At 56.2% G+C, this 13,480-nt stretch overlaps 3 protein-coding genes across 3 annotated transcripts; 2 read left to right on the top strand and 1 right to left on the bottom strand.

Annotated features, from left to right (window-relative positions):
- Window positions 1–46: 46 nt before the first annotated feature.
- Window positions 47–1,186, top strand: CGCA056_v008452 (uncharacterized protein; the record flags this gene model as incomplete). The annotated part of the gene is made up of 1 exon (XM_037323699.1): window positions 47–1,186. One exon carries the CDS (start codon window positions 47–49, stop codon window positions 1,184–1,186), a length of 1,140 nt encoding a protein of 379 aa, XP_037178245.1.
- A 276-nt stretch (window positions 1,187–1,462) lies between these two features.
- Window positions 1,463–2,362, bottom strand: CGCA056_v008451 (uncharacterized protein; the record flags this gene model as incomplete). Its single annotated transcript, XM_037323698.1, has 1 exon — window positions 1,463–2,362. One exon carries the CDS (start codon window positions 2,360–2,362, stop codon window positions 1,463–1,465), a length of 900 nt encoding a protein of 299 aa, XP_037178326.1.
- Window positions 2,363–3,549: 1,187 nt separating this feature from the next.
- On the top strand, window positions 3,550–7,132 carry STU1 (the record flags this gene model as incomplete). The annotated part of the gene is made up of 3 exons (XM_037323697.1): window positions 3,550–4,133; window positions 4,195–5,094; window positions 5,143–7,132. The coding sequence occupies 3 exons, from the start codon at window positions 3,550–3,552 to the stop codon at window positions 7,130–7,132; spliced, it is 3,474 nt and encodes a 1,157-aa protein (XP_037178325.1).
- Window positions 7,133–13,480: the final 6,348 nt, after the last annotated feature.

Raw genomic sequence — 13,480 nt, 5'->3', positions numbered from 1 at the left:
TTCCCAAGTTATCGCATTTTGATCCTACCTTCACCCTCATCTTATAATGCCTGGAGTTAACCACGGAGCCCTGGCTTCAGCCGGCGTCATTGCCGTTTCTGTCGCTGTAGCAGCCGCCATCGCCATTTACGAATCGCCCGAGATCCGACGCTATGCTGACGAGCTTCGGAGGCGTATCGCCGTCGCTCTGCATTCGCTGGGCGAGAATATCGACCCGGAGGACCGCCCCCCAATGTTTAACCGCCCTGAGGATGCTGAAGGTTTTATGCAATCTCGTGGAGGACCTGAAGCTGGCGTCGATGCCGACGACGAAACCCGCCGCCGGCAGCGGGAGGAGCTATTGTACTGGAATGCCCTGAAAGTCGCCAAGCAAGAAAAGGAAAAGATGGAGGCCGAACTTGCCGATTCAAAGGAGCTGCCGCCTGCCCCGTCGCGCGGAAGGTCCTTCGATGACTTTATGCGACAGGACGAGAGCAGCGACAAGGGAACCTTCGTTTTCAACACCGGTGCCAACGTCCGCGGCGACGAAGAGGGCCTTATTCGTCGACGTCCTGAGGGTGTCCGTGGCCTGAACGCCTCACTATACGCAAACCCGTTCGCCGACGAGCACCAAATCGACCAGGACGAGCTGCCGACAACTGAGGAGCCCAACCAACTGTCTCCTGGCCACGACGAGGCCCTCTCAGATATCTACAGTGCTACGACCCGTGACGCAGACGAACGCCCACGATACACTGCCGCCGCTATCGCTACCATGCCCGCTCTTGTGGATGTTGCTGAAAACTCATCCGAGACCGAAAGATCTGCCACCCTTGACCGTGAGCTCGGATCCGAAGAATACATGACCGCTGGCCAGGACGACCGTGACGATGCGTACGCCTCTATCCAGGCCTGGGCCCAAGGGTCCAGCCCCTCCAACTTTTACTCACCGCTCCCCATGTCGCCACCCGTGCCCATGTCCGAGCCTGAACTCGTCAGCGACGGCGAGTTGACCCCCACCGACTCGGCATCCCTCGCTGGCTCCGGCGAGGATGTTGCCAACGATGCTGCTTCGTCCAGAGCTGGTGATACCGGACGATACTACGATGTCCTGAGTGAGAGTGAGGGTATGATGACCCCCGCAAGCTGGTCAGAGGTTGGCAGCGTTGTCAGCGAGAGCGAGGCCCAAGCCCCTGTCAGGGCATAATCACGTTGGAATGGACGGTGTCACATTCCTCGCACTCGAGTTTTTTCCTCCTTCGTTTCCCTGGTTGGTTTATTCGTGTCGGGAGATTCAATTCGTTTGAGTAGGGCGACGGTACAGGCAATAGCAACGGCGCAAAAGGTTCAACAGGACTGGGAAAGAGTACTCTGATAGATTTAAGGCGGTACTGCACATGAATTGAAATTGGCTCCTATGACACCTCTACTCGCTCCATGTTTCATGATACCTAGATGTGAAAATGCTAACCGAAGACTGATTTCACTTTGCGATGGCTTCATCGGCCGCTCTGATTCTGCCGAGCCTAATGTCATCATCGGAAATGTCGTCCTTATTGATGAGCACAGTTTCCTCATCCTTCAGCTTCTCTGCGTAATCCTTCCACAGCTGCTCCACCGGTCGACCAAGAGACTCGGTCCAGAACTCCTTTTCCCGGTATCTTTGCTTGCGAAGCTTCTCATTCAACTTTTGCACGGTTCCAGCGCCGAATCGACCCTCAAGGTAGTCCAGGAAGTAGGCCGTGTGCTGGTAGCCGCCATCCCAGTTACCGCTGGACTCTCTCTTCCAGTGGGGCGGGCTGAGTTTGCTGTTGAGACGGACCCAGTCAGCGATGCCCTCAATGAGGCCGCCGGGACAGGTCCCATGGGCATTCCATTGGAAGCAGTGAACCATCTCATGTGTGAGGACACCCATGATCTCATCAGTGCGGCGTTCGGAGGTGATGCCGGCAATATAGGACATGGAGAAGTGGATTTCCTTGTGGTCGTCATCGAGGTCGGAGCCGGTGGTGTAGGCAACGCCGCCCATGTCGCGGAGGATCAGGGTGACGGAGCGGGTGGGCGGGGCATGAGTGGTCGGGTTTGAGGGGGACTCGTAGAGCAGGTTGAGCACAGAGTGGACAGCGGTGGCCAAGGCGGTGCTGGCGTTCACGGCGGAGAGAAAGTGAGCCGCGGCTGGGTGGTTGAGATCTCGGATCTCGAGTCTCAACTTGGGCAGATCGAACTTGGGGTCGGAGGGGCGATGGCGATCGGCAGCAGCACCGGCGGGGCCGGCGGGGCTTATGGCCTTCTGCCCCGGAGATTTGGGACGGGATGGGAGAGGTGTTGCGGCGGGCGGGCCCGGAGGCGGTGCTTGGGTCGCGGAGGGCGTTGCGGAGGACATGGCGGGCAGGAAGAGCGAATCGGGCTTTGGAGCTGGTGTGGTGTGAGGTGGGAGGACCATCTGCGGGAGAGGTCTTGGTGAGATGAGAGGCGACGCTGAGAAATAAGCCTCCGAGAGGTGGGAGACGGCTTGGGACGAAGTTCTGTTGTGTGCCCTACCAGGCAAGGTAACATGAGCAATGGAACAGGCAGATAGATGTACGCGTAAGCGGCAGCAGCTTGGGATCTTTATGCGGTCTTGAGAGCTTGATGCCGGCTGAGAGGTGTCCGGTAGGTAGCTGACACAAAGAGCTCTGTCCCTTTAGGTTCCGTCACGTCAGTGAAGGTAAATGAGATAGGTATGAGAGCGAGAGTGCTGACCTGGCACCGTCAGCTTGGGGCCCTGATCGTGGACCTGACGTACAGGCAGGCACCTCATGCAGTAAGGTCTACCTAGTAACCTGGGCCGGGGCGCAAAGCCAACCTATGCAGGGGTTGAGGGGCCCCTATCGCGGTAGCGAAGAAGCACACCCCTGGCCGTTTCGCGCTTAGCGGCTTCCTCCTAGCGTCCCGCCGCACCTCAGAGGCGGCATCGTGGGGAAAGATCCACCCGCTGGCCAGTAATAACCTTGAGTCGAGCACAGCAAGTCCCCGTGGCACGGGGCAACTGCGGCTTGGGATGCCCCCCAAAGTGCCCCCCTTATGTCGGGCTGCTCGAGACATCTGCAAACAATCACAACACCTGCGCGCAAAAAAGTGCAAACGTCGGTTACGCACCACACACACATACGCCGTACTTGCGCTGCACTGCACGCTCCGTCCCCGACCGTCCCCGGCGCGATACGTTCGCCGCGCTTCTTCGCACTGAGACTTTCCTCCGTGCCGACCCAACGACAACCGACGCGACTTTCAAATCGTAAGCTGCTCGCTCGCTCCCTCTTCCCCGTCGCCCGGTGTCAAACAACCACCCCTTCCCCTCCCCCCGTTGCGCTAAACGACTCATGCTCCCTCTCTCGTCGTCATACTGTCCATCAGTCGTCGCATATCTTGTCCGACTGGATTTACATTCGTGCGCGCGAACCACAGCCCGTTGAGCAACCTGCACGACGGCGACGTCGAAAGGATAAACACCAGCTGACCAATCCCCTTTGCTCTTATCAGGCTCAAAATCAACACCCAACTCCAAGCGCAACCCTCGTTCTGCGGGGAATGGCGGAAAAAATCACCGAGGACCAGGTCGACGACCTGCTCAAGATCCTCCGTTCCGAGGCCAGCATCGATACCAAGGTCCAACACGTTACTGGCATCAAATCCGGCATCAAGCAACACAATGTCCCCGACGTCCTCATCCCCCTCATCTTCGACGGCCTCCGCACCGCATCCGTCTCCCAACATGCAGTGCTCGTTAACGCCGGCTTCACGGCTTTGAATCACCTGCTCACGAGGCTGTCACGCCAGGAGCCCAAGTACATCGCCAAGGAGGCGAAGCACACCCTGCCGTTGGTCATCGACAAGTTGGGCGACCAGAAAGAGAAGTTTAGGAGCCTCGCGTCGCAAGCCTTGACGACGATATACTCGGCCGCCCCAATTGACGTTGAGCGTTCGGTGCGAAACGTCGCCATGATTGGCAAGAACCCACGCGCCAAGGAGGCTGGCATGCACTGGTTGCTGCACATGCACCAAGAGCAGGGCATGCAGTTTCGCGCCTACGTTCCTACTCTTATGGAGCTCCTTGAGGACGCCGACGGCATGGTGCGCGATGTCGCCAAAACCACCGTCATCGAGCTTTTCCAGTACGTGGCATCTGGCAGACGAACTTCCTCCATAAAATGTGCACTAATCGTTGCGTGACAGAAACGCCCCTGGTACAGCCAAAACAGACCTCAAGAGACAGCTCAAAAACTTCAAGGTTCGTCCCGCGATCGAACAAGCCATCGTCAAGGCGCTTGCACCGAGTAGCGACCGACCCGAGACTCCCCATGAGCCTGCAGCGGCTCCAGTGGCAAGACCAAAGCTTGCTGCCAGCGTATCGTCTCTGGCGAGCGAGCGACCCGTGACCCCCGCGGGCGAGAAGCTGATTGAGGTGGAACCGGCATATGTCAACACTAAGGGTGAACTTGACGACATTTTCAGGGAAATGATGCTGTACTTCGAAGGAAGGGAGACGGAGCAGAATTGGCTGAAGCGCGAGGAGAGCATGACAAAGCTGCGGAAGCTCATTGCTGGAAACGTGCCCCAAGATTATCCTGACGTCTTCATGTTGGGTCTCAAGGGCTTGCTAGATGGAATCATCAAAGCTGTCAACTCCCTTCGAACCAGTCTTTCAAAGGAGGGTTGCAGCTTGGTGCAAGATATTGCCATGACCTTCGGCCCTGCTATGGACCCTCTGGTGGAGCTTCTTATGCAGACCTTCATCAAGCTGTCAGCCGCAACCAAGAAGATCAGCTCCCAACTTGCCAACACTACCGTCGACACTATCATCTCGAGAGTTACTTACAGCTCGCGAATCATGCAGCATGTCTGGATGGCTTGTCAGGACAAGAATGTCCAGCCTAGGACATACGCTACGGGTTGGTTGAAGACTCTTTTGAACAAAGAAGCCCACCACAAGAGTCACATCGAGCACGGTGGTGGCCTGGATATGGTAGAAAAGTCCATCAAGAGGGGCCTCAACGATGCAAACCCAGGAGTGAGAGAGAGAATGCGTGGTACCTACTGGGTGTTCGCCCAGATCTGGCCTGCCAGAGCCGAGGCGTAAGTGGATCTGTTTAGTGCCTCCTGGACCAACTAACACAATCGCAGGCTCAAGGATACGTTGGAGCCGACTGCCCAAAAACTACTTGATAAGGACCCGAACAACCCGAATGCCCCCAAGAGGACGGAGACCGAAAGGGCCAGGCCAGGTCTTGGTTTGTCGAAGAGCACCATGAGCAGTACTAAACCAAGTTTACGGGAGACCATGATGGCGCAGAAGAAGGCGAATATGGCTAATCGAAATCTGCCACCTCGCCCAGGATCTGCTATGGCCAATCTTTCTCCTGTTCGACCTCAGCCCGCAGCACCCAGCGCATCAGCGTCAACGGGCCCGGCGCCTCCAGCAAAGACAACCGTGTCCGGCGGCATGTCTGTCCGGCCCATGAGACCCACAAAGAAGCGGCCGGAAATGGCTGCCCGACCGGCCACTGCGGGGCCATACTCCGTGCGGACTCACGATGGGCCTTCTAACGAGGCCCCTTCTCCAGAGAGCCTTAGATCCAGGACGACGCCGAAGCGGAAGACGGAAGCCTCGCCGCGCAGAGCCCCCTCTCGGCCTCGGCCTGGACATGCGCCTCACGCGAGCGAATCCAGTGTCGCATCCCCGGTTGCGAAATCAGTGCTCTCGAAATCTGTCTCATCTCCTCATGGGGCTTCCCCGAGGACTAGTCCCGCGAAGACTAAACGATCGCAGACCACTACTGCAATGCTGTTTAGCAGCCCGTCCGCAAACAACGAGGATCTCACCCTGGTCGTGCCAAATCTGGCAAGCTTAAGAGCGTCGCCGCCTAAGCGCGCTCAGTCGGAGGAGCCGATGATAATAGACCATGCCGCGGCTTCTGTAGAGATTCCTTTGCCGGCGGAGCGTGTTCCAGAGCCTACGCCAGAGCCGGAAGCTAGAGTTTCTCCGACGCCTTCACTCCAGCCAGCTGCAGAGATCATTCCGGAGAATGCTAGAGAATCGCCTGCCCCTCCCGCTGCCGACGAGCCTGACGAAAAGCCTGACGACAAGCCTGACGACAAGCCTGACGACAAGCCTGCCGGTGCTCCAGTAGAACCATCTAACAACGTTGCGCAAGCTTCAGAACCAGCTCCGGCTGAGGAGCTGGACCTTCAGTCTGGAACCATGCCTGTCAACGGGCTGAAGGTCTTTGAAGATCCCTTCACCGAAGATCAGCCTGTGGAAAAGTCCAGTCCCACCGGTCCAGTCCTTGAAGATAAGCCGGTCAATGAAATTCCTGCACCCGCGCCTATCAACGGCGAGGTCAATGGTGCCCTCGAGACGCCGGATAAGGCGCGGCAGACCTCTAAGCTATTGGAAAGCGGAGTCACCAGAGTCAAGGCGAAGTCCCTGGATGTCCATGGTTTCAGAAAGCTACAGTCCATCATCAGAGACGGTAAAGCTGTTTTCACTGATGAGAAATTTGAAGCGCTTCTTCGTGGGCTTTTCGAGTATCTCGAGTCACCGCTCGCTACTCTCGCGCCGGAGAAGGTTCAAGATGTCAAGGCGCAAATCCTAGCGACGATCAAGCTTCTGCTCAAGAAGGAGCGAGACAACTTCCAGCCGCACGTTTCGCGGGGACTTGAGTCGCTTGTGGAGACTCGCAGCGCCTACGACTCGCGGGCTCGCATCGTCAGCGGCCTTGAGCTTCTCTCCGAGGAGCTTGTTGCCCTAGGCGATCCGCACGAGATCGTCGTCGTGATGACGAAACAGCTGCAGGGCAAGGAGGATAATTCCGTTGAGGGCAGCCGTTGTCTCGCGACGGGTCTGCACGTGCTCAAGGAGCTGCTCGACAAGCGCACCGGCTTCGTGCCTTCGGAGAGTGAACTGGCTCAGCTTGCCGGCCTTGCCGGGCGGTGCCTCGAATCCACGGACTCGGGCGTGCGCATGGGTGCCGTGCAGTTGTGCGTGGCGCTTCACTCGCGGATTGGTGACGGGGCTTTCTGGGAGCTCATCAAGGGCGCCAAGGACGACCCCAAGAACCTCATTACATACTACATTGCCAAGCGACAGCGGGAGAGCAGCGTTGCGGCTTAGATCAACTCAACATACATCATGGTATTTTGGCGATAAACGGGCTTTGGCGTCGGAAGAGAAGTGCGGGACACGGTATAAAAAGCAAACGGAGTTCTTGCGCGGTCGTTGGTATCGAGGGGAGCTAGCTATTTGGGCAGCAGGTCTAGGCTGAGTACATCTGAGAAGTCTTTCTTTCTTGTATTGTTGTTTTAATTGCCGGCATAGCTAGCTGAGCGCTGTACTAACATCTATTCTCTTCATCGTATATCTACCGCCCGATGCCTATGGCGAAACGTGGTGCCAACTGTTGTAAGTTGGCCTGACAGAAAAGTCCAAACCTGGTTCGTGACATGAACACGGGTCCCGATATTCCGCCTCGGGCCTGGCGATCAAGCTAGATGTCACCTTTCTATCTACCCTCATCATTTGCGGGGGTTTGCTGCATGAATGCACACATATGACACCTACTCCTCAACGAGAAGGAAAGGGGAAATCAGCGTTTGGTCTGGCGCCTACTCAGCACCTAGCTTGTCTGTCTCGGAGCGCCCGCGCGAGGAAGGAGGTTGATGATCCTGCCGAGCGCAAGCGGAGGATGAACGACATGTGGTCTGCGTGTGAAGCTCGCTGACGGGCACAAGTTTATTTCTGGAAAACCATGTCACCCTGCCTGTCATTAGGACGAGAAGGGGTTCAGCCAGATCGAGACAGCCACGCTGGCGCAGCCGCGGCTGATTGAGGGTCCTGATTTGACCGGACGGATTAGCCGGCGCGTGGCGCATTGTGTGTGCCAGACGCCCTTCGATGAAGAGCCTAAGCGTCCCTCTCTCCCCTCCCTCCCCCCTCCCTCTCCGCCCCTGGCTATCAATCGGACTTGTGATGATATTTTTGGTATCGACGGAGATGTGTGGCGGGGATATGGAGGACTGGGCGGATCTACCTGGTACATCCTGAATCTCTTTGCCATCTTGCGCGATGTGATGGGTCGAAGACATGTCAGTTGCCAGAAGGGGTGGAAAACCAATTGACAAACACCGTAGCGGAAGGAGCCCGGGGCGGTCTGCATCAAGTTGACAAGGCCCTACTAGGAATGGTAGCTACCAAACCAGTTTGACGGATGATTTATAAAAGAAACTCTGTCTGTGGGTTGATGGTTGATTACTGAGGCTGCGAGAGTAAGGAGGCAGCATGCTGGCGATGCATGGATGTTGCCAGGCGGCCGCGGGCTTCCCCGGATCGTGGGAGAGGGGGGAAGAGGACGAGGCATGATGGGATGATGTCCAGGGTTGTGGGCTACGCGATGCGAGGAACCAGGGCCATGCCAATGGGAGCTGAAACGAGTCTCTCTACATTGTGTACTACCCGTGGCCGGCGAAGCAAACCTGACGGGAACGTGTCTGCAGAAAAGAAAGTTGAAGAGGGAACAAGGTGCAACGACTACGGCTACGGGGCTACGTTTCATAGCTGGGCTATCAGAGCAGATGTTCATGGACCTGGGTTGAGCAGAGGCTCCTCCGTGTAACAACATCTACGGATATAACAACTGGGAGAAGAAGCACGTGAACCAGCACGGCAGTTGGAAGCCTGTGTGCATCTGGCTGCGCATCGGAGAATAATCACGGCATGTCGGCCGGGGCGGGCGGACGCCGGCATCGCCTGCTGTCCTGAATCTGAAGTCGTGTGTTCGGGAGGGCGGCCGCGTACACGACGGCCGTCACTGATTGCGGCTATCGGGTCCTCAGCTCGCAGTCCGACCCTGCGCTGTAAGCGAAGATGCTCGCTCTGCTACTTATTAACCGTGATGAGTTCCGAGTGCTTGGAATGCCACCTTGCGCATGGGCACTCTCCTTTCCTCTGGGTCCCGTTGCTGCGAGGCCCATCCTAGTATCATTGATCTGGCGTTTGCCACGTTCCATTATATCCGTCCAGTGGGAATGGATGAATGGGAAGAGGCATGTAGGTGTGTGTGTGTGTGTGTGTGCTCTGTCAGCATGCCATGTTAATGCGATGATGGATGGCGCGAGGCAGTTCATGGGGACGGATTTGATCAGCAATCTGATTGCCCGGGAAAGGCGATTGAGAAGACAGGGAGCTGCCGTGGCATGGTGAAGGCTGTGAGTTCGCAAGAAGAATACACGTGTGTATGCGCGACACCGAGGATTATGTGGTCTTCCGCAGCGTCCCATTCACATTGGATGTGGGCGAGTTGGTTGACCGTCGAGAATAGGGGTGAATATCCGGCGGGTCCGTAAGGTACCCACAGCCTGTCAATGTCCAGAAGCTGGTATTTGGAGATGGCGAGCATCCAACATCGAACGACTTGGCCTGCGTTTGTGGGTTTGTCAAAGTCGACTTGAACGGTGGAAACGGTCCCGGAATCGATAGTCCAAATTGGAAGGTTGCAGTCAACCAGTTGGGGAGACGTTGATAGCGTAGTATTGGGATCTAACAACCTTCCACCCCAATTCTTGCCAGCCAACAGCTTTACTGGACAGGGCTTCTTTAGCGAGCGCATCAGTGGGCTTTAATTCCCCGTTCGACACCTAGCTCCAGCCGCCTGCCGTGCACTGCGCTCTTGTTCAAGTCGTCGGGAGATCGCGCTCAAGTCTGTCTGTCTGTCGCTGCCATCGTGATTAGCAGCAAACACAGACCCAAACGGCGCGCGGGTTTGTCTTGTGCCGCGCCATGCGACGGCAGTAAACGGGAGCTGCTTGGCGAGGCACATCTGAGCTGTCAGTCAAGTTTGACGTGGCACGGTGGTTCTCATAGTAGATTCTCCGAGTTCCAACCGACGTGGGCTCCCTGCCTCGCTTGCTGTGCCGCTTGTAGGGATTCAGGGAATGGCAGAGGGCTCAGGAGCGAATCTGTTCAATTCAAATTGAACAGCGTTTCCCAGGCTCTCCCAGGGCCCCCCAAGGCCAGAAAAGGAAGGCTATGATTAGAGCGTCAGATTCAGGAGGCATTTGGGTTTCAAAAACCCCAAGTACCGGAGCAGAGTGCAGTATTTGGCGGTGATCAACGTCGTCCGATAATTAAGCTGAGTAGCAAGCTTCAAGTCTGTGTGTTGTGTAACCGTGAGGTAGCCGTGCTATCGCAAGCATGCCCAGAACGGCGTGAGTATGTACTCGTAGGGCGTTGCCGTGAACGCCGTGACGCCCTCACTTCTGCAGCCGGCGCAGGACCTGGAGGGCGTCAAGAAGCCATCTGGCGGTACGAATGCAGTGTAATCTGTACAGGATTCATGTTGTGTCAGTACGACTGAAAGGAGCAGGTCCAGAATCTTGCCGTAGTCGGGAAGAGAGGGCCCGAAATCGAGCAGCGGTATCCCGACTATGCCCACCCGCACGATGAGCGTTTTGTTGTTGCTGTTGTCGTTGGCGGTTGGCGGTTGGCAGGTTCGATAATTGAAGACAAACGAGGATGGAACCGACAAAGCAACAGCAGAACGTAGCAGGCAAGCAAGACCTGCAGGATCGAATCTTGCTGATCTCGATAAGAGTTCGCAGAGTTGCCAGCCCGAGGCGCTGACGGAGTCACCATGGTAAGCTGCAGGGCTGTTGATAGCGAGGCCGTTCTTGGGCCGTGAAAGTCGAATGCGAGCCAGGAAGTCCCGTCCAGAAAGACGATGAGCGGGATGGAGTTGCGACCCACCTGGCAGCCCGATGGCCCGAGATTGGGCTCGACCAGGTCAGACGAGAAATCAAGGGTTGAAACTTGAAGACACCATCTGTGAGCATGTGTACCTTAAGATGTCATGACGACCGCCACTGGCGCAATCCACCAAAGGCGGCACGGCTCAATAGGTACAGTAGGTACAGTAGCAGTAGCGCTGGGTGCAAATAAGATGCAAACTGCAGTCGTCGTCGACGACCTTGTTGCTCCATAAGTTGGGCGGCAGTCGAGGGCCGCAGGATCGACCACATGGATCGTGACGAGTAGCTTCAGGGTGCGAAGTGTACGAATACTGCGTACTTCGTACGTGCTGTCTGACTGATGAGGATATGCCCGAACTTCGAAGCTGTCCGACTCCCGGTGGCGCTGTAGCGGGGGGCCGTTTAGCTGAAACGTAGCTCAGTGGGGATTTCGGGACTCCAAGTCGTATTTTCATTTAGAAGAGGTGGCCGAGTACGTACCTCGCTCCAAGTGCCTTGCTCCAAGTGCCAACCAAGCCTTCTCCCCTCGTCTCGTCTTGTCCGTCCTCTCCAGACGGCGCCTTCAGATCTGCAGACTTTACGCTTTATTAGACTTCAGACTTCTTTGCGTGAGACGTTTGCTCGATTGATGACAATCAGCCCGACAAAGCGTGATGGTGCCACCCAAGTCAGGACAAGTCAAGTCAAGTCAAGTCAAGTCATTCGCTCAGGGGCCAGGCTTTCGTTCACCGCCAGAAGGCTACACTGCACCTACCTACCTGTCCCTTACCCTAACCCGTTCCTCCGCGTCGCGAACACTACGTAGACTGACTGTGGTTCTAGTGTTAGCTGCGGCTGCACGAACTGCAGGGTGCTGGGCGAGCCCTGCTGCAGGCTGTTGGGGTCGGTGGAAGCTTGGCCGCTGATCAAAGGGCCAGACCAACACCATTTGGAGAGCACTGAGGAATCACCACCTTCATCTGTCTTGAGGACAATGGAAACGCTTGTTCAACAAAGATCGAGCCACAGCCGTCTCGACAGCAAAACCCCCCGAGACCCAAACAAACTGCCTGACGCCTATTCGTACAGTAATGTACTTACCCCAGGCCCGCAAACCTCGATACCACCTGACGTGACAGCCACAGCCCGAGCTACGGAAACCAGAAACGACTTGGTTTCAACCGTCGCGTGTCGTGTCAATCAGCCCGCCCGCACCTCTCGTCGTCTGATACTTTTCGCCCTATGACTTGGTCCACAATCGCCATGCAGCATGCTTTGTTTGCTCGCGTCGTCTTTTAACAGTCAGCCTGCGCGCACTGCAGCTCGGGATCAGCCAAGGACCAGCCTTCAGAGGATTGAGGAAGTGGCACGGCGAATTGAAGCCGATCCCGTTGGCTGCTATTATTAAGCATCCCGTCCCCCAAACACCCTCAATCATCTGCAACCCCTTCTGCAACTTCAACTTCTTTGCTGGCCCAGGCGCCACCTTCCGTTAGGTTGGCTGTAACCGCCACACGGCTCGCTTGATGGCCTCACTGGCTTTCCTAGGTAAGCTTCGATCTTGCCCCAGCTAGGCCTGCAGCTATGCCGCCAAAGACCAGTCCGTTGGCCGCCGTCCAGGCACATTACGACACCAGGAGCACAAGCCTCTGAGGAGGGGCAATCAAGAAGACAGAAAGAAAAGAAAACCCCAAGATGCAGGCAAAAGCAACGAAATGCCCCAAACAGTCGTTGCAAGCGCAACGGCCCTTTCATTACCGTTGATCCCGTTCCGCCTACCTAGCAACGATTCTCGAGTGTCGAGAAAACCAAGCCCAAGACGGGATAGGTCTGGCGATCAGTGTTGGCTAGTTGCACAAGTCCAAGCAGCTGCCGCTAGCTGAAGGGAAAGATGGGCGTTGAGTTGTGGCTTCTTTTGAATTGCTGCAGGCGAGCACCTCAACCTCAGTACGCAGCAGGTATGCAGATGCAATGCAGAGCTCCAGTTGCTGTGCATGCCAGCTGGATGCATTTGCTTCCGCCATACCTATCCTTACATCGGTTGTTGTGTGTCTGTAGAATAATTAAACATGAGTGCCCACAGACATATCGAGGTGCAAGCTCCCAAAAGAAAAAAAAGAAAAAAAAAAAAAAAACCCCAAGAGGGTGGAAATTCAAGACGCTTGCAATACGAATTGCAATTTCAACCTCATGCGTGGAATTCGCTGGAGGTGGAGAGGAGTGTGCTGTGCAGGCGCTGTACCACAAGCAGGGGTAGCAAGTACCTCACATTCACAGCCCTTCAACTATCCCCCAATACCCACCCAACACAATAAGCCGAGCTAGCCAGTGAAGAAGCTGAGGTGCCTGGCTGGAACAGAAGGCGTCCTTCTCTCCGCAGGTCTGGTCAGAGGGGAGGGGAGGAGAGGAGAGGAAAGGAAAGAAAAGGGGATCGAGGGGTTCCACTGGTCGTGCCACACTCCCGACTCTGGGGCGGCTTCACCTTCACTTTCTCCTCCTCCTGTCCTGTTTGCCATTGGGCTGTGCGTTATATGACTGTCATTTTATCTCCTCCGTGGGCAGAAGGGGGGGAAATAATGAACAGACGAGAGGCAGAAGAAGTTTACATGCTTTTGGAGGAAGAGGAGGAGGAGGGATTTGTTCTGCGTCTGCAAGACAATGCAACCAAGTCACTCTTCCCATGCGGCAAGGTCGCCTGCTGCAGTGCACACCGCCAGGAGATACATAAAGCCTCTGCAGT

Source organism: Colletotrichum aenigma (genome assembly GCF_013390185.1).
Source record: "Colletotrichum aenigma strain Cg56 chromosome Unknown KSG_Cg56_contig05, whole genome shotgun sequence".
NCBI classification, from domain to species: domain Eukaryota; kingdom Fungi; phylum Ascomycota; class Sordariomycetes; order Glomerellales; family Glomerellaceae; genus Colletotrichum; species Colletotrichum aenigma.
This window is presented reverse-complemented; position numbering and strand designations above follow the sequence as displayed.